The sequence below is a fragment of the Poeciliopsis prolifica genome, unplaced genomic scaffold, assembly GCF_027474105.1.
Source record: "Poeciliopsis prolifica strain line A6 unplaced genomic scaffold, Auburn_PproV2 SCAFFOLD008, whole genome shotgun sequence".
NCBI classification, from domain to species: Eukaryota; Metazoa; Chordata; class Actinopteri; order Cyprinodontiformes; family Poeciliidae; genus Poeciliopsis; species Poeciliopsis prolifica.
In genome coordinates, this window is record NW_026562383.1 from 10,534,443 (window position 1) to 10,555,868 (window position 21,426).

The window sequence follows — 21,426 nt, forward strand, 5'->3', positions numbered from 1 at the left end:
GCACCTGCTTGTTTATACAGTCATTAGATATTTGCTCATTTTAATGAAACGTACTCACCAAGACCCACACAGGAGACACGTAAACCAGATTTCCCCAGGTTCCTGTGAAACAAATCAGAGCTTCATTTAGACAAAAATACAAAACGGAATCTCCATATGCGATCAATAAAATGCGACTGCAATTTCTAGGCTGCCCCTTAATATGCTATTACTTTTTTTCTAACACTTTGAAAGATGCAGCTGGTAATACAGCTATGCCTCTTTGAGATAAAGAAAAACACCCAGATAACGCCTTAGAAAAAGTTTTAATGTGTGAGACCAATGCAAAGGGTTGGGTAAAGTGGAAAAACATTATAAATGTTACTAAAAAATGGGAAAAGTGTGACATATGTATCAAGACCTCCTTTTCTCCATTTAACCACCTATGAAGGTAAACCTCAACCTTTCCCAATAGGCTGACAACAACATGGAACCATTCACAACATGAAAAAGTCTTCAGACAAGAGCGAATTTTCATCTTCAAACAACATGGCAACCCAAAAAATACAGCCAGGGGAAAACTGGAACGGTTCAGATCAAAGCTTCCTATTGTGCGAGATTGGCCTAGTCAAAGTCAAGACCTACATAGAATTGCGATTAAGTGGAAGGATTTGAAAACTAATGTTCGCATATTCGTTCTTCCCAATCTGACCAAGCTTGACCTATTTTGTAAACAAGGACGAGACGAAATTTCACTCTCTGGACATGCAAAGCAGGTACATATATATTTAGAAGAATTTGCAGCAGCAAGGCGGTTCTGTATAGTGTTCACTCCTGTTGGTTGAATACAAGTGAAAACCAGAACTTTCAGATTTTTGCTGAAAATAATGGAAAAGCACCCAATATTTACTTCCACTTGGGGTGGTGAAGAGGTAGGAATACTTTCTGAAGGAACCGCACACAAGCAAGGTTTTCGGTGTGCCGCTTTTTGACAGATGTTGCCCTTTTCTTCTGTTCCGACCTTCCTCACATGATTGCGTCTTATCCTTTGAGTATCTGACATCTTCCCGCAACATGAGGCACACCGGTCCTGAGGCTCTTTACTGTTATTGTGTTTACCAATAAGGTGCAGACGTTCATTCCTGAGCATTCATGTTGCATCATGTCAGTTTCTCTTCTTCCTCAGCTTTGTTCTTCCTTTGCATCTGTAAACCCATGAACAAATATCAAACATCTGCTTGCCTGATTATAGTTAATTTAGCTCCAGCTGGCTCATCCCATTGCATCCCATTCCTAGCTGAGGCACCAGACTCCTTTCTGTGCTTCCTTTTATTCAGTTTCACGTTTTATTTCTGGTTTTAAAATCTGTAGCCCATTAAGTCCAGCTGAGAGAGGAGCTAATGTGGTGCAAGCTTTTAATTGCGAAACACAGAAAACGACTGCAGGAGCCAATTGTTCTCCTTGTGGCCACCACAGGTGTCTTCCTGCAGTGTGATGGATGGGGACTGTCGACGAAGGAAACTGCGACACGGGGCTCCACAAAGCTACAGGGGCAGCCTCTGTCATCCATCCGTGGAAACTATTACATTCCAAGGGCAGATGATCACGCTCAGATCTATCATCAGCAAGACATTTGATTTGGAAAAAACAAAAATAAGTAAATAAAGCTTCCAATTATAGCGTCGACACTCTGTTGTCTGCTCTGCTTTGCAGGCACTAACTCATTACAACAAATGAGGCTGTAAAACACCGACAGCAGTCATTTTCTTGTGCCCGAAAACTGTGCCTGTCGAATTGCAGGGGAAGTGATTCAAAGCCTCTGTCGTCTTCCACACACTGCCCTCAGCCAGTTCAATTAGCTGCACAAAGTTGAGATGCAGAAAGTTAAGTTCGAATGAGAAAGTTTGCTAAGGATCAGGCTGACTTTTCTTTGTCGCATTTAATGCAAATGGCCCAGTGTAAAGCATCTGTTTAATTGTAGAGACAGATGCAGACTGTTTACACATTCGTCTTGGGTCTGCATTGATTCTGTTTTTATATTTGCCGAATTACTAGAAGCACTCCTTTTCATAAATAAAAGACGTAGTAGTTTGTTGGGGTTTTTTTTTTGGCAAGACTTTGTCTGGAAAGTTGTGCTGTATAGCAGCTTTGTGTTTAGACTTTGTTGGTTAAAGGAATAGCTCAAGATTTTGGAATTGGGTCAAATGATTCCTGCAATAGATAACTTTTTATTTAGTATAAATCTCTGTTAGTTGGTGCTGAATGCTGAAACCAAAGACAAGTCAAAGACGAACCAAAACCTAGGTGGACTTTGATGATGATAGGGTTAGAGCACGCTCAAAACATTATACAGCCTTATGTAATCATTTAAATCATTGTCACACTCAAATTGTTTTGCTTTTTGGTCAGTTTCAAAACCAGACAAGCGTTTCGATTGTTAATATTATTGTGTTCTAGTGTGTTTTCAGGGGAAACAGGGAGCAGCAAAATCCACATTTGTTTGTCAACCAAAAAGCCTGCTACAGTTCAAAAGTTCTGTTAAAAAAGCTGATTGCTGAATGAATTGGAAGATTAAATCAGCAACAAAAAATCTTTTTCAGCACAGGAAGGAGAAGTGCATAAAGCTTCTGCATGTTGGAGATGGGAGAAAAAGAAGTGCTGCCTCGCCTCAGGCATGATGTTGGAACGTAAACACGCCAAGAACCTGGGATTCTGTTTGCACAATCACACACATCAACAGTTTTGCAAGCCACTCGAGGTTGCTTGACCTCTCATGCTTGGATGGTGGCCAGAAAGACGCCTTAAAGTAAAATGACAAATGAGTCATTTGATGACGCCCACTCACACAAACGTGTCACCACTTATGAGCATCCTGTGAGCACTGGATGCACTTCTATTCTTAGTGGATCTGATACATTATGCTTAATATTGAGGCTAAGCCATCAGAGGAATGGCCTCTTGGTGTGGAAAAATGTGTTTTGTTTCCTAGAAAGCACTTTTATTGCTCACAAGATGCACTGCATGATTTCTTCTAATTGGATTTTAAACCAATACTGTTGGCAAACATTCCTGCCGAGGTCTTGAATAAATGGATGAAACTTCTTCCTCGCAGGGGATTAACGTAGACTAAGCAAACCCACGCAAACCAACCTTGTTAGGCGAAGGGATTAGACAACACCTACCTCCTCAGTTCCCACGGCTCTCTTGGTGGCAACCATAATGTTATCAAAAGAGTTCAGTGCAGAGAGATAGGCGAGATATACTGCGAGTGTAATAAAATCGAACGGATGCGTGGTTGGATGGTTTGTGAGCATACTAAATAAAGCACATCATGGGAAACGTCTTGATTTTGACGATAATTCTAAGCATATATGGTTTTAATGAGAAGCAAGAAAGATGTAGCTGAGGGAAATAAAGGAGAATGAATGATGAAGGGAGGAACACAGAAGTGAAGAGACATTTGAAAAGGTTGCACAATTCTAGGTCCAAGACTCAAGACCCTGCAGACACCCTCTAAAGATAAAGAATTCTCTCTCACACAGAATAAGAGATAGGAAATGACAGCAAGTTCCCCACAGCGCGCTGCACAATGAAAATGTCTGTATAGTGGGTTTGTGTGTGAGCCTGAGAGTGTTTGTAATGAAGAGGTTGGACATGGGTTTTTGTTTAGTTTCTCCACAGGGTCAAAGTCAACATTGTCGTTTCACATTTAATGCAGCAGGGATGGTCGTACACAAGCAGACTTCTGGTCTTTTCTGTGATTTAATCCCACAGAAACATTGCATATTTAATTTTCATTTCTTTGATTTTGGTCATTTGGCACATCAAAGGGACAAGAAACAATCCAGGCATGAACCAGATTAACAAAAAGACTGAAAGATGAAGGTTGAAAGTTTTTAACTGTTTGGTGGAGACCCAAACAGTTTCCATGAAATAATTGTAAAGTGATAGAGGTTGAGGCGAGTCTCACCCTAAACAACTCTTTAATGTTTATCCTTTGAGTTTTCAGGACTTCCTATATCTGCGGACAGATAAAAGTTGTAAATGGAAAAACTATAAGGGAAAAAAATAAATATACAAGAGTTGATGTACCACAATAGCTACATGTTTGTATCATCCAAATTTACCAAAAACACAAAATGCAAAGATTAAAAGAAAATGTGTCTTTTAGGGACATCCTCAAAGATCTAGGATCCCTGTGGTTGTCTGTGGTAGATCATCCTTGAAAAAACAAATCTTTTAACTAAAGCAAAAAAAAATTACTTCTAATCACTTCTATTTTAGCATCGCCGCATTGGCTGCCTGTTTACAAGTTGATTAAAATATTCTTTGGTTTTAAGTCTTTGAAAAATCCTGCTCCACCCACCACCTGCTAATCCATATCGAACATGTGAAGGAAGCTCAGACTTTCATTGACCTTTGACCCAGCATTAGAGTATTTTTCAATTATTTTATCTACTGTTTTTTCATTGTTTCATTTTGCTTTTATGGTTTTCACAAAATTATATAGTTTGGAGAAAGTCAGGATGACGAGAAGGTAAGAAAAATCTCCACATGGTGACTGTTAACGAAATGCACCAAACAAGGTCAACTGACTTGTGGAGCTTTCTGTGACTTTGCCAGGAGGAAACATATATATATGGAATCACCTGCTTAAATTAACCTGCTTTTAAAAAATTTACCAAATCTGAAGTAGCTTTGTCAGAATAATTTTTAAAGCTAGGTTAGACTAGGAAAAATTCCTGCATTTAAAAAAAAAAAAAAATCAGACCCACCTTGTCTTTCTGACCCTTTTTTCTGCTAAGAACTTAGATAAAGGCTTCAATTTATTCCATCAGAATAGTCAATCTGTTCAAGTCAGCCGGCGTGCGTTGTTCTTTTTTTACAGGCACAGCATTCAGCGAGGATTACACGCATGCAGAAAGTCTTTCTTACTGTTTTATCGCCCCCAATTATCTCTGTGTTTACAGCCTGTTTGGAGCCCGATTAAAAAGAAAGAGGTGGAAAAAAAGAGAAAGCTTTCTACATGAGCTTAGAACAAACATTTTGCCTGCAGAAAGCAATTTTGCTTTTGACCTTTAATTAAAATGTGGTTGGCTCATGCAACTTCCTGGAGTTTTAAGCAGGAGGACTGCTCACTGCTTATCCTTGGGGGCCTCTTTGGTCTTTAGGCAGAGAGGCAACTCCATGCTTGAGGGATCCTGTTGTGCAGCAGCCTCGCTCATATTATTAGTAATTCACATAACAGCTGAGAGAAGTGCAGAAGTTAATGGGACTGGAAAATAAAATTAATTATTATTAAGGGTTATTGAGGGTTGATGGAGACGAAGGGGCAAACACCGCTAAAACAATCTGGCCCTGAAAGCATCACGATTGGTTACATGGGGGCACACATGCATGGAGTGACACCAATAATCTCTCTAGCTTTGCTTCCTCACAAAAACACAAAACAAAAACAAAAGCGGCCAGCAAAGAAGAGAAGAATGTCTGGGAGTTTGTTTTTCTGTGGTCAGAAATACTGGTACAATCTGCATGCTGTGCAATCCCAGGGGTTCACATGATTTAAATAAATGAGCTGCCATCCAAAGAACACAGCAGATTTCTTGCTGACTTGCTGCTTAAGATGTAAAAATAATCTACGGTACAATGTGCTAGAAATGTCCTTGACAAAAAAACTGTCTGTACAATAGCAGAAAAATGCAAATTGCTGGTTATTTTCAGTTCCGCACTGATGAGATCCCACTTAAAAACTTGGACTTGGGAGAAATTAGACTGTTTAGCAGAATCCGGTTTCACTATTAATTTTCCTGCGAGGCCCGTGGTAGTTCATTGCTTTATTAAATAGAGGGGACTCCGCGGAGGAAAATATTGAAACTAATTAAAACGATAAGCGCAGAAGCGCACGAGTCGCATTCCGTGAATGCAAGAGTGATTTTTGCTCTCAGGCTGATTCTGTCTAACAAGCAGGACAGAAATCACTGGAGTTCAGTTTTAAAAGTTTCATTCGACTTACTTGTGGGGTTTTGTTGCCAAAATCTTTGAAAGTACGGCACCAAACCCATTTTTTGACTAGCACAGAGAAAAAAAACAAAAAAAACTCTGCTTACACAGATGTATACGTGCAAACTCGGTCTCTGCTGGTTGCTGATAAGCCTCAACAGAAGGGATTTCTGCGTCATTCTGCTGTGCAACTTTAAACCGTCCAAGCAGCTTCATCCTCTAGCTCGCAACACTGTCAAAAGGCTTAATCGAGGCAACCAGGACCTCCCCCCTATTAACAAAACTTTTTTCCCCCCCCAGTGCCTTGCAAAGGTACTAACAGCCCTTAAAACTTTCTATTTTTCTGTATCACAACCACAAATTTGAACGTACTTTGTTATGACCTTGTGCAACTGACTAACATGAAGAAGTACCTAAAAGGAAAAGAAAAATGAGCCATGGTTTTGATTCTTTTTAGAAATAAATCTGAAAACTACTATGCTATGAATTCATAATACTTGATAAAACAATTCAGAAGTCACCTAATTATTTAAGAGTTAAACTGTGGGTAGTTTATTTTCTGGGCAGCTTTCTGCGAAAGTCTCAGAGGTTTGTTAGAGAGCATTAAAAAAATGATCCGCAAATACAGCAGTTAAGCCAGGAAGAATGGTCTGGACAAGTTTAAAGCTGGGTTATGAAACAATATCCCAAGATATTAGAATTTCATATATCACCATTGAATTCACCTCAGGAAAATGGAAAGTCCACAAAGCAACTACAAATGAGTTCCTCCTGAACTAATGGGACATTGTTACTTAGAAAAGCTACAAAGAAACTCAGGGTAATTCTGGAGGAGCTCGTGTGACTATTTGTCATGCATTCAATCAGTCCAGTCTGCTGCCTATGCAAGCAGGACGGGAAAACATTGTGATGGCAGCATCATGTTGTGAGGAACTTTTGCTGAGCAAGTCAGAGACGCTGGTCAGAGCTTATGGGAAGGTGGATGGAAAAGAGAAAATGTTACAGATCACAAAAAATAATAATACAAAAGCGCATGATGCATTGGTGGAGCATGCACCCCATAAACCAAGACCGAGAAGCAGCCAGCATTTAAGTTTATGGCGGCAGCATGACAGGGTACTGCATCTGTGCTAATTATACATGTTAGGCTGTAAACATGCTTTTATGTTTTCTTTTTTTTTTGCGACAAAGTTAAAAAAAAAAACCTTGAAAAGTTGCAACGAGGGAACACTGCAATTAGAAGGACACTATAATTGGATCACCATGACAGCGAGGATGTCGGGGGTGGTGGTATTATTAGTTTAGGCCTGCTTGCTGTGCACTCCACTTTTCTGCTTCGACTTGCTACGCCTTCAGATGTTCCCAGTGTGAAAGCTTAATGCCACACGCATCAAACGCACATCTATGCACCGATGTGCTTGAGCCTAATGTGCCAGGAAGGGTATACGCCCACAACTCTCGTTTCCAAGAGAACAAAATCTCTGTGAGATTTGTTAAAACCACAAGAGAACTTCAAAGAATTTGTACAACGCAGGAACGGTACTGAACTTGGCTTTCACTTCTAGGGGGGGAAAAAAACAGAAGGAGATTCCCTGTCAGGTAACATCCAAAGGAACAAAAATATCTGCTGTAAGCGCTTTGATTCATGGGTTTGGAGAGAAAGGAGGAGGGCGACGTATAGCACACCGTTTGGTTCTTTGAGGTGGAGGCAGGTCAAGCTGCTGTCCGTTTTCTAGGAAGCTACGGCAAGGATCCAAGTCCGGAGTTAACTTCTTGGACAAAAACAACTCAAGAACAGATGCTGAGCCGCTTAGAACAACAGGAATCACCAGACTTTTGTCGGGAACCCAAGAAATTGGCCATTTTGTGGTTGTCATGGAGACGAGATAAGAACGCGTGACAGGCACTTATCACAGTTTCGCCACTGTGCATCAAATCTGCCTCTTTAGTGTGAACTCTTTCATTCTGTTCCATTCCTAGTTTCTAACTTCATCCTTTCTTCTCTCTCTCTCTCTCCATCTCGCCTCGGTAAAGGATGATGTCTGTCTCCCTGGTGAGGCGAAAACTCCCGCTTTGCTCCCACGGTCTGGGTTAAGAGCCCACTCGTGGAGATAAGAGAGCATTGTTTACTTGGCCCAGCTTTGTTACAACTCCCACACAAGTGCACACACGGCGAGCTCCGCCACCCGCACCGCACAGCTTTTACTGTCACACTTTCCAGAATGTGCTGTGCGATGGTGGCAAGTCATTAATGGAGCTGCATGCAGCACAGTCAGAGTGTCAAACGAAGACCTGAAAGAGCAAACCCAACGTTGACGCGGAAGCACAAACTGTGGATGTCCAGTTCCTCTTTGGCATACTTTGTTGTTGTTTTAAAAGTCTGTGTGCTTTTTGATTTTAAGCGAATTATATGTATATATATTTTTTGCTTCTTTATCGTAACTGCTCTATTTGGGTCAATGTTTGTCAGTAAGTTCTCCGTGGAGTGGAAGGAAAAGATGTCTTCCTACTATTTCCCGAAATATTTACATAATGACATGCATTTGTGCCCAGACTCTTTACTCTTACATCTGTAAAATAAAATCAAGAGTTCACCTAATTTAGCTATCAAGACATACACGTCGAACAACTCTACTCCTACAGAAAGCATAGTGGTGGTAAGATCATGCTGCGGGAATGCTTTTGGTAAGCAGGGACAGGGAAGCTGTCAATCCACAGAGATAAAAACATGGCAATCCGGAGGGACAATACGTTACAGGCTGCTTTGGGTGGTTCATAACTATGATGCTAAACGTGCAGCCAGAGCTACAGTGGAAGAAGTGACAGCTTGTTTTTGTGTTAGAATGCTCCAGTCAGCAGTTTAAATCTGATCTGTGACAAGACCATCTGAATCATCCCAAGCGATGCACGGGGGATCTTTTGGATTTGTTTTAAACATTCAGAAAAAAAAAATAAGCAAAATACCAAAAATGAATATACTAAACTTTGTGGCTGTATTGGAACGCTCTCGAGTTGTTCCCTCATATTTATCTTTTCAGTCTGAGAAGATGAACATGCAGCTTGGGAAAAATGTCACAATCATTCATCCCACTCATCACCTGTCCCTCATCACATCTTAAGTTTTTTCTCCCCTCATCCCCATCACCTCCTCGCTGTGCTCTTTTCTTTCCACCACCTGCTGCTTCTGTGTGTCAGTTTTTTGTTTTCTTCTTCACGCAAACAACAACGTTGTCCGTCGTCGTCATTTTACATACCGGTATTTCATGCCGGTCAACTTGGCGGTGGACTCCTTCAGGTTGTGGTGGTAGCGGTGGGTGAAGGAGCCCAGGCTGCGGGCGATCAGGGCCACGGTGCGGAAGCGGGCGCGGGCATGGCTGGTCGTGTTGGGGCTGGTGGCGTTCTGCTTGCTGTGCTCGCCGTTGCGAGGGGCCTTCAGCCCGTGGTCCGTACACGCGAAGGACACCTGCATGGCTGCTGGCAGACTGCCGCAAGAACGCTCCAAGACAAACGGGACCCTGTTGGTGCCCTTAACGCCCTTGAGAGCCTCCGGGTCTGTCTGCGGAAGCTGGGATTGAGACTATGTGAAGTTGAGAGCGAGCCAGTCCTGCCTAGTTCTGCTGAAGCTCATGTGGAAACTGCATGAGGCAACGAGGAGGTTGTTCGGTTTGCTTTAAGGGAAGAGTCGCCGTCTCGTGCAGCTTCTCACGGCCGGACATGTCAGGGTCTTGGTCAGAGTGTGAGGGATTCCCCAGCCAGTCTGTCTGCACCTGGAAACTGCAGAGAGGATGGAGATGAAGAGAGAAGGATGGGTTGATTAGAAGGCGGTCAGTTAGAAAATGAACTTAGAGTTATAGGAAGAACGTTTGAAAAAAATGTTTTGTCTATTTGCCTTCTGCCATGTTTTTTTGTTTTTGGTCTTTGTGGTGCACATATTTATTTATGTATTTTTACCTTTTCTACAACTTTTCAAACCAAATTTACTTTCTTCTACATCTACTTCCTTTGTGCTCGTCTGTAATGCAGAAATTTGACAGGACCTCAGTCAGTCTCCTTTCACCCTTTCGCTGCAGCTGAACCTTCAGTCAGGCTCTTGAAGTGACGAGTGTAACGCTGCACCACCGGTGCAGGACGCACTGACGCAGCTGACGAGCATGCGAGGTAATTATAGATACTCACACCCGGACACACGTCTTAAGAATAAACCCATGCCTGCCGATTTAAAACCGTGCATGCAAAAAAAACAAAAAACAAAAGAAAACATGTCTCCTGGTAAACAGCGCAGGCGCAAAAAAACAAACAAACAAAAAAACAAATCCTAACTGATGCTGGGGTTCTTACACAGCGAGTTGCCGGCGGTCAAGTAGAAAGATGCACGGATGGACGTCTGGATGTCTTCGGACTCGCTCACAACTTTTGAGAGGGATCAGGAGTCCAGTGCAGATATGTATCCAAACACATGCAGCATTTCCCTCACAAGCAACAGCGGCAACGAAAAACAAAACGGGTTGATCTGTCTCCAAATTCCTGTAGGAAGTCACACAGCTGCTTTTTCTTTTTTGTTAAGGGTCTCTTGGTTTTTAAGCATTAGAGCCCTGGGTGGTGAAGGGACCCTGGGAATGCAAAGGACAAGCGCAACGGAGGAGGAGGACGCATGGTACCTCGCTCCAGAAGGAGGCAGATGCTGTGAGGAGGCGAGTAGAAGCGTGTGGTGAGAAAGTGAGCCGGTCGCTGAATGAGGACGGGTCTGTGTGAGTGTGTGTGTGTGTGTGTGTTATAGGCAACAGCCTCTGACTGTTCGCCTGGAAGAGCTGCAGCGTTTTACACTATGGCGCCACACAGAGAGAGAAAGAGAGAGAGAGCTGCATGTGAATGGGAAAGATGTGTGTGTGTGTGTGGGGTGTGTGTGTGTGGGGGTGTGTGCGTGTGTGTGTGTGTGTGTGTTTGCTCTCTGTTGCTTTAAGATAACCACCTTAGACATAGTGTCAAGGTAGATTAAGCTGCTTAATTACCTTTTGCATGATTCTGAATGCTGCACATTTAAACCCAACCAACACAATGCAGCTTCAATCATAAAACAAATATGCAGGTCCACTCTTCGACCTTCAAAATGCAACCTTCTTAAAAATCCATTCAAGTAAGACTAGTCTCAGACCAGATGTTGAGTGCAGATGGGTTAGAGTGGTATAGTGCAGTAAAGTATAAAAACCACTGAGCAGAGCAGCGCCTTATTTTCCCCCATGTAGCAATAACGTGACAATGCCAGATTTCCTGGTTCATTGAACATCCACTCACCTCCAGGCTGACGCAGCTTTATTTAGATCGTTGCGATGGTGTCTGATGGAGTCGACACGTGTAAAAACTATACATTTGCAGCTTTTTAAGAATAAATTCCATGCTTCATTGGATCCGAGACGTTGCCCACATTCTGAGAGTAAAGCAAAGTCTCATAAACTGAGATAAAAGTAAAATGAACACTAGGGATTTGTGCTGGCTCAGTTATGTTGTTGTCGCAGCAACATGTTTTAGTAACAGATCAGGGGTATCAAACCCGTTTTCGTTTGGGCTAAGATAATGAATGCACTTAAAGGGGCCGGTTGTGCCAGAAAGTACTGATGAAACCTGTTCACAAACTGTTACAATATCAATGAATTAAACATCTTTTCAATCCCTCCAGGATTTTGTGATACTTCCTGTGATTTTATTTGCAATAAAAATCAAATGTTTGTGCTACTAATTTGGCAATATTTGCGGAATTTGCATTTATCTCTTTCAGTAAATGTGACCTTTTATTTCTCGCTGTATAGATCATGGACTGTAATCTGACATCAATTAAGCCAGAGGCAGCTGTTTAGTGCAAGTAAGAAAGTTTCTGATAATTTTTGAGGAAAATCTGCAATAAAATCCCAATTACATATTCGTTTAAAAAAGTGAGGGGATTTGTTGTTTTTGCATAAATTTCCACAATAATTCTCAAGAAACTGGAGGGGCTGATTGATGTAATTTGCTAGTAAAAAGATAAAAACTGTTCACGCCCCTTTGAAACAAATAATCAGATGAATACGTGTTTCTGAACTACTGGATGTCCTGAAATAAACCCTAAAGTGTCTCCAGTGAACTCTTCATAATGTTCTGTTCTTATGAATGCTCTAGATTTCACTTTTGCTGCTGGGACTGTTGGAAGTAACACAGACTGAACACACATAATCGTTCCTGGCAGTGATTGTGTATTACATCCTGACCTCAGAAAAAGCCAAAACAAAAGTCATGGCCTTACTTCTCTTCGAGGAGAACGCTGTCACACTCACTCTGAGAGTTCGAACCCCAATAAAACTTGATGGTGCTGTTTCTTCCATCTTGCTGTAGGTTATTTGCGCGAACACTTCATGAAGTGGAAATCATCATGAAGATATTAGGTCTCAAACCCAAAGACATCAAGGGGAAGTTTGCAGACTGTGGAGAACTCCCTCCAGGGCTCTGAGCAAACTGCTCTCACAACCGTTTGCATCCCAGGGATGTGTAAACTCAATGTGATGTGTAAAATTACAACGCGTACGCCTCCTTTAAAATCCTACAACCCTTTGAGATAAATGGAGAGAAGCTGCATCAGCTTTACCTTGCTGCTACTTCATCTTCAAATAGCTATTTTTGCCTGCAGCAATGCCTGCATGGTGTAATTCCTCAGCGCTCTGGAGGCGTATCTATGGCATAGACAAAGCTGCAAACGTACTTCTAATGTCACGAGCACCTCCAAGGTTTCTATCTTCTTCTGTTGATCCAGTTTGAAAGTGAGCCAGAATGTAAGAAAACTCTTACAATCTGGCTCAAATCCAGAAGCCTCAGTAAACACTGCTACCTCAAGGCAATGTGCTTTGACTTAATGGTTTCTCAGAGAACCTCCTGGATCTCTGCTAGAAACAGCCATGAGGTGAGTGTGCAGAAGTTGAAATGAGCTGTCATGATGCTGCACAAAAAAAAGACTGATGGATTCCTGTGCAGAAGTGAACTGAGGGGTTCCAACAGGTGCAGCATCTGTCCGCATCGCTTGACAGCACCGCCTGTGGTTCCTCCTGGTAACGATTTCGTTTATGATTGCAGTGATTTTCTTTGGTCAATTCCACAAAAACGTTTCCCCGGAGCAGCATTAGAGACTTCTAGTCACACTGGACTCCGATAAAAAGGAAAAATCCTTCCAAGAAGTCCACAAAGTCATCCCTGCGTCACATCTACACAAGCTCATTTTCAATATTCTTTTGCCTGCTCAACTTTTTCCTCATATTTTTTTCACATTGCATTTTTTCCCCCCATCTACTCATCCCCACAGCACAAGTCCATCATCTCTCTTTTTAAAACTTCACATCAAGCCATGAATGTGGATCATTGGGATTCATTTCGCATACAGAGCACACAGGAGGGAGCCTCGGTTCTTTCATCTGTCCCAAAAGTGACTGCGTGAAGGCATAATTACCAGATTTACGGAGCTCTATGGATCTCGCTCCATGAAATGCTGGTGCAGAATGTTGACTCAGAGTTAGATATGCTGGCAGAATGCTTTATGAGCGTTTGACAGAAAAGGCAAGGGCAACCATCTGTCAACCGCAGCGTCGCAACCGTCGCTTCTGTGGACGGCGTCTGTCTCTCGGATTCCACTGTGATGACACTGACAAAAGTGGACATCTTCTCAGTGTCGATCCCTACAGATGTATCCTGTCATGTGTAAGTCACGTGCATCTCCTGCTTGCAAATGGCTTCTTGGTGGGACATTAAGTAGCAGCGGGGAGGTGAATAGTTTCTTAAAGCTTTGAAAAGGCTCTGCACAAGTGGGGAATTTCTGGAGACATGCAGCGGGATTTCTAGTTTATTCCACTATAAAATAATGTAAGTACCAACTGCAAGATGACAGTTTTTGTCCTTATGCCTTAACAATATGCTAAAATAACTGATTTCTCGAGATTAACCCTCTGCATGTCAAAATGCTTAAATCAGTCTTTTTCCACGTTTACTTTGCATATAACAAGACAATATGTTGTTGTGAGAGAAAAACAGTCCCTTTTGGCCTTTCCTGTACAAAAAAGTAGAAAATGTTAAATGTTTTTCTGACATTGTAGCAGTGTAGGTTTAAACCACTTGTTGCACTTATTGTATCAAGCTACAATAAGTGAGTGCAACACTTATAAGTCTGTGTTCATTTCCGATTTTCTCCCAGTGATCAAAACGAGCATGTTTGGTTAATCCATCCTTAGAGGTTTTCTGTGCCTGTGCAGGATTGTTGGACAGATGTATCTGTATTTTCCTATGTCTGCATGTGCAATGAAATATCTTTTTTTGGGTGATGTTTCAGCCTTTTTGGGATTAAGATTAAGATTTGTGGCCTGTTATTTTATTCACCATAAAGATTTTACACTAAAAGTCCAAAATCTATGTTTTTTTCAAAGCAATGCAACTGTTTGGAATCAGCATATTTTACCAAATTGTGTAGCGGAATACGAAAATGTCCTATTTGCTTTAATGATCAGCTCTGTTAAAGCAATGTTCTAAAGGGAGTATATGCAGTTTTATTTCCTTAATATTATGGAAACCTGCTGAAGTTGGGGGAAAGCGTGGCAGGCGATCTGGTGGCGGCATCATGCATTAAACAGCAGATTTATTATCCAGGAGAACGAGGGGATTTCACTGAGCCAGACAGGATCTTGTCAAGAAGCGATGAAAGCATTAGGCATTTAACAGGATGCTGAGTAGAATCAAAGTTTAATTTCAACAACCAGTGACTCGTAAATAACACAAACAAACAGAGAGAATATTCAAACAGGCTCTGAGTTATTCTAATCAGTGGAAGAAAACTCATGTTGATGTGATTTCATCAAATCTTGTTCAGTACACCTTGAAACTCCTCAATTCTATTATGATAATTATGGGAGTTAGTGTGAAATCATACTGTTCACAAAGGGCATGAAGCATCTGTTCACAGTTCTCCAACTGGGAACCCTACCTGTAGACCGTGCAGTCATGAGGAAGAGTAGCTCCTGGAAAACAAACTGTCTTGGTCCCGACGATGGTCCTCAACACTCTGCTCCTCAACACTCTGCTCCTGCTTCAGCTGCTCCTGAGGTGTGTGTGTGCGCTCCAACGCTTTCTGAAACCCAGGCGGTGGGGTTTGAGGTGTGCGACCTGGCTCCCGCCCCCTGTGTCTCCAGGATGGAACTAGGGCAGTGATCCTCTCCTGGCCCCTCTCTCTCAGCCTCTGCATTGAGGTCTCACCACACGCTGCCTGGAGGTACATTTTTCGGATAGACTGATGGGGACCCCTGCTTTAGATAGCAAATCCCTTTCTATATACGTTGCCCTTCAGACGTCTGTGTGCGAGCACAAACCAGTGCCGGTCATGTAAGACAGCGCAGGCTTTGTTTTGTTGCAGTGTTCCTATAATACACAAGGACTAATGAAGCGAGTTAGAGTATTAGCCTGACACATTTTGCACGCATCACCACATCATTCACATGCTCTCCGACAAAGCAAGCCAAACACACACACGCACACACACACACACATGCACGCACACACACACACACACACACACACACACACACACACACACACACACACATCATAAGCACACAAATAAACTTGACCCACAAACATTATGAAAGGATATAACAGAGAGGAGGCCAGGGACGGCTCTGCATGCCATACCTGCAATGCTGACTTTATTTTTAGATGACCATTTATAAGACAAAGGCTTTTGCTTGATATTATTCCAGGTCCAGCTTGACAACGTTGCACATTTGCAATGGAAGGTGATCAAAGCAACATGGATATTTATGTTTACTTGTCAGACATATCTTTATGATATATCTTTATGTGTTATAATAGGTCAAAACTTGATACAACCCCGCGCTCTCCCCTGAGTGATTTATTAAGTGCTGACAGAAACTCAGTTAAAGGTATTCAGGTCGGCTGTGAATACACACACTTAAGAACACTTTTTTTTGAGGATTTAAAACCATTCAAGAACGGTGATTGATCGATTTAAACATTTCCTCTGCTTATCCAAGATCAGGATGTGAGGGCAACAGGTCCTTGAGGGAAACATAGATATCCCCTCTCCCAAGCGACTGCCTTTTCCTAGAAGTTCCCAGGCCAGAAGAGATCTATAGCTCCTCTAATTTGTCATGGGTCTGTTCACAAAGTGAAATATATCTTATAGAAGCTGGGGGCCATTTGTGTCATGGATCTATTTCTTTTGTTCTATCCCGCTCTCACTCATGAATCAAGGCACCGAGATTCTTGAACTGATCTGCTTGAGACAAAAACTTACCCCCAACCTTATTCTAGCCGAGTGTCCTGGCTTCAAACTTAGAAGGCGCTGACTCCATTCATCTGCTGTAAATGCATTGATCATAAATAAGAAAAATACAGACTTGAAAACATCAGTCTGTGCGTAGTTTGTCTATGAGATATATTTCACTTTGTGAACAAACTTTCAACAATATCCACTTCATTGACTGAGACTGTGCACTGCTAAGATGATGCTTGTATTTTGTATCTAAATGGCCAGGTAAATGTCATTGTAGCATATTTAAATGAACAAAAGCAATAGTTCGGTTGGATTTCATCAGATTTTTTAAAGGTCTTCTCTGATACAGCGGATGATTTTGTAACAGTTTTCTGTCTCTGTGCTTAGCCAAGTCTAGTCTGCTGACATTCTTCCAGCCTCAATGTTCAGTCCTGGGCTGGTAGCTCCAAAGTGATTTCTCTGCCAGTTTTTATTGACTCCCACATGTAGAATCTGCCATTCAGTTTCTCTTCAATGACATAAAATCTGTCGTTCTACCCAGGTTTGCCTCGTAGCAGCCAGGCCTCTCTAGTTACTGCCAGCCAGCAGAGAAATTCAGTGTCTGGGTCTTTGTTTCCGACTCAGAGCCCAGTGGGGATCCTTTGCCTGACCTTCTGTCTTGTCTTTTCTACTCTACCTTTGTCCACATCTTTTATGATCCATTATTCAATGCAACATGTTCATAGGCGCAGAAATTATACATTTAAATATGAAATATTAAACAATCCGTGCATTCGCTCTATTAAATGTAAAACTCCAGTCATGAGAACAGAAAGAGAATTGTCTTTGAGTCATGTGTCTTATATGTAATTTGGACACAGCAAAATATTTTATAGATTCATTTTTTTCTATTATTTCATGTACAAAAAAAATCAGTAGATTCCAGAGTCGTTATTTACGGAATAAGAAGACAAAAACAAAACAGCACAAAGGTAAGACATACCTTTAGAACTCTGTAAAGAAAATAACATGTTATTTCACATTAATACTCCAGTTAAAAAAGGTGAATTATCTTTTTTTCCCAACACTGTAGAACAGGATACCAACTATTTATTTGTTGTATCTGGCTGCCCCCTTGTGGGCAGAGAGAGAGAATATGCCATTTATTGGAAAAACAATGGCTTCCACAGCTACAAGTCTAAAGACACAAAATGTTATAAGCATTACATTACAAATTATAATCAAAGAAATAAATCTAAAGCTTTCCGGAATTGCACACATACACACAAACCAGTCAAACTGGTGCAGGTATTTCAGATCCTGACAATTTGAACACGTGCTAAAAAAAAAAAAAAAAAAAAGATGATGCTGGTAAATGTGTGGGAGCAGCGAGCACCGCTGTATCCACTGTTCCCTCCCACTCATTGTGCTGTGTGAGAGACTGAATCAGAGCTATTTCAGTGCCTGGATATGAGAGGTCTTTTCTTTACCCTTTCCTCTAAGACTAGAGGGATTCACCCACACAGTGTGACTTCTGCAGGAAGAAAGTCAAGCTGGCTGAAAATCAAATGCACACAGTAATGGATACAAAGAGCTTCGCTTTCTAGCAAAAAAACATAATAACAGAACAAATGGATTAGCATTTTGCGTTTTCTGGTAATGCACAGTTTTGTCTGATTCTTTTATTCTCAACTGCAGTCAGAAAAACCATCAAAGGAATAATTTATTAATTATGATGGTCGTAACGGTATGAGAACTACAATATTTCAATCAGAAAAAGAATGATGCTTTCAACTGTCATTGCAGGACGAGAGTGTGAGCCTCTCTATGTTCATTTTCTGCACAAATTCTTAAAAAAACGCTTTTAAATGCATTGTGGTAGGCCTTAAAACCAGATTTTCAAAAATAACAGCACAACGGGTTCTTAAGAGTACCTTCATTTTTGCTTAGGAAAAGAAACAAAAAAACATTGCCCAAAATATTTTTTTTACCTTGTATTGTTGACTGGTGAATTTTTCCCCAATTTTAGTAAATGCTCAGTTTAAACAAAATTCATTTAAATGCCGATTTTTATTAGTGGGAAAACATGAGGAAATACATAAACAGATTAAGCCAAAGTCTGAGACAGTTAACAAGCAAAAGGGGCATTTCTGATACCAGAAATATTTTTTTTATTTATACAGTTTCTTCTTGTGAATAACTTAATTCAAATGTTGAAATTATACCTCTCACTCACTAAATCTCCATCCAAAAGTTCCTGATAATGTAAACACACTACTTTAAAAATTGGGCCATTCCACCTGATTATTTTGTTTTGCTCCTGTAAATGCAATGGAAAGGCAGCAGCGGTGATATTGGCTCCAGGAAAAACCTCCTGGAACAGATACGCAGATGGGAACTTTAATCTTTACTGAGCCTCGGATGCACATGCCTGCCCTCTTGTGGGCAGAGAAGGAAAAGCAAGCAAAATAATCAGAGTTTCAATATCTGAAAATCAAGCAATGTAAATCTTAATTATTCTAAACCAAACCTACATTCATACATGAAACGCTCAAATACAAATACATCCTCCCAAACAATTATGAATATTAAAGTTTAGTAACTCAGTGATAAGGCCTTGCTGCCACTGTCAGTGACTCACAGGTGAAGTTCAGGCTGTGGAAATGGAGATGAAGTGTCGATGAATTTAGGGGAATTTGAGAGAATCTCAGTGTCTGTCTCTGTCCTCCTACTCAGCGATCAGTGCGGAGGCAGAGCGTTTATTCTATTCTGGTCCCTGAAATGTGAAGCCTTTTCTTCACTGCTCTCTCCAAGACCAGAGTGATTCATCCGCACTTGACTGCAGGCAGAAATGCAAGAAAAAATAAAAATATCCTTCAATGTTGAGCATAATTACACTTGATAGCTGACTTTCTCTGTAACACTTTGACTTAAACAATATTTTGTTTATTTAAGTTCTGTAAAACGTCTGATAGATAAAAATAGTTTCAGGCTCAGACCTGGTTATTTTAGTATAGATCTGTTTATGTTATAACAACTACACCTCCATTCATTCATGTGGAGGTGATGATTATCCACCTCCAACACTTCATTGTCTAACCCTTTTTCCCCAGAAATGTTGAATTCATTACTGCTTTCTGAACTGTATGGCTCAACAAAACAGGGTTGCAATCCTTCATCAGAACCACCGTCGGATGATGGCTATCGCTCCATGACGTCTTCCTCCAAAACTGCATTTACATTTTGACTTATCCTCATTACATCACAAGACTGCGCTGGCGTTTGACCCGATCACGACAGACGACAGACTGGCGACCTGTCCTCTCGCCCGAAACGTTCGCTGGAGATAGGCACAGCGGCCCTTCTGACCCCATTAGGGACAGTGGTGTTAGAAAATGGATGGATGGATGGATGGACGGACTATGGACAAAAATAGCGACACTTTTCATTGCCGTGGACTGTGCAGTAGTCTGTGAGAAATGTTTATCATTATAACCTTAAGTGTATGCAGAATGAAAGCAATCCATGTTTTTAAATCCAGTAGTTTTACTCAACTCTCTACTCAGTGGGGACCTTATCAAAGTTTATTTACCACATTCTTATCAAATCCTCCAAATGTTTTTGAGGAACTCAATAAAGTTTAACCTTATCTCTACAAATTAACATCTCTATATCAAAACAGAAGAAGCAGTTAAAAATAACAAAGATAGAAAAATGAAAGCAATAGATTTTGAAATAATGGGGGTTTAAAATTAAAAATGTCTCCAATCTGTTCTTGAAAGTAAACATGAGATTTGGTTTACTCTCACCTTCCTGGCCGTCACTCATTTAATGGCTGATAATAGCAATTTGTATAAATATAAATACATTTTATTAAGAAATATAATATAAATTGTGCAAAAAGTGACTGTAACAAAATAACAAAAAAGACAGCAAATGCATTTGTTCATCTTAAAAATAACATTTATTAAACTAAATCAAGAGCTAAATTACATTGAATTACAATGAATTAGATTTACTGCACAAAAATTGTAGCAATAACTTTTTAAAGATTTAGCTTAAACAATCTGGTTTGATCAGGAAGGACATTTATGAAGAATTATGAAAAGAAAAATCAAATAAAATGAAAAAATATCTGGGATTTTCTCTCCCTCCAAAATGTAAAGAAATTAATTTCACACCACTACATTATATAATTTTTTCAAAGTAGTTTATAAGACACAGATTTAAAACTGATTGTGTTGATTGCTATATGAACCTGAAAAAACAAACATCTGTTTTTATCAGATGCACTGCCTGGCCCAAAAAAAAAGTTGCCACCAAAAAATGGTCACACTCTAATATTTTGTTGGACTGCCTTTAGCTTTGATTACAACCCGCGTTCGCTGTGGCATTGTTTCAATAATCTTCTGCAGTGTCACAAGATTTATTTCCATCCAGTGTTACATTAATTTTTCACCAAGATCTTGCATTGATGATGGGAGAGTCTGACCACTGCGCAAAGCCCTCTCCAGCACATCCCAAAGATTCTCAATGGGGTTAAGGTCTGGACTCTGTGGTGGCCAATCCATGTGTAAAAAAGATGTCTCATGCTCCCTGAACCACTCTTTCACAATTTGAGCCCGATGAATCCTGGCATTGTCATCTTGGAATATGCCCGTTCCATTTGGGAAGAAAAAATCCATTGATGGAATAACCTGGTCATTCAGTATATTAAGGTAGTCAGCTGACCTCATTCTTTGGGCACACAATGTTGCTGAACCTAGACCTGACCAACTGCAGCAATCCCAGATCATAGCACTGCCCCCCCCAGGCTTGTACAATAGGAACTAGGCATGATGGGTGCATCACTTCACCTGCCTGTCTTCTTACCCTGATGCGCCCATCACTCTGGAACAGGGTAAATCTGAACTCATCAGACCACATGACCCTCTTCCATTCCTCCAGAGTCCAATCTTTATGCTCCCTAGCAAATTGAAGCCTTTTTTTCTGGTTAGCCTTACTGATTAGAGGTTTTCTTACAGCTACACAGCTGTTCAAACACAACCCCTTGAGTTCCCTTCGCATTGTGCGTGTGGAAATGCTTTTGCGTTCACAATTAAACATACTCCTGAGTTCTGCTGTTGTTTTTCTTTGATTTGATTTGACCAAACGTTTAAGTAATCGCCGACAACGAG

At 40.9% G+C, this 21,426-nt stretch overlaps 1 protein-coding gene across 2 annotated transcripts in view; it reads right to left on the bottom strand.

Moving 5' to 3' along the window:
* kcnab1b (potassium voltage-gated channel subfamily A regulatory beta subunit 1b) overlaps positions 1–15,089 on the bottom strand; it is a 33,254-nt gene extending 18,165 nt beyond the window's left edge. Inside the window, exons 1-3 of one of the 2 annotated variants that reach the window (XM_055033095.1) lie at positions 14,966–15,089; positions 9,234–9,753; positions 59–102 (exon numbers count right to left, since the gene is read on the bottom strand). In XM_055033095.1, the coding sequence (XP_054889070.1) occupies positions 59–102; positions 9,234–9,448 (259 nt within the window). In that variant the 5' untranslated portion in view covers positions 9,449–9,753; positions 14,966–15,089. Of the gene's footprint in view, positions 1–58; positions 103–9,233; positions 9,754–10,317; positions 10,884–14,965 lie in introns of those variants that run through there. The other variant, XM_055033094.1, reaches the window with a different exon arrangement.
* Positions 15,090–21,426: the final 6,337 nt, after the last annotated feature.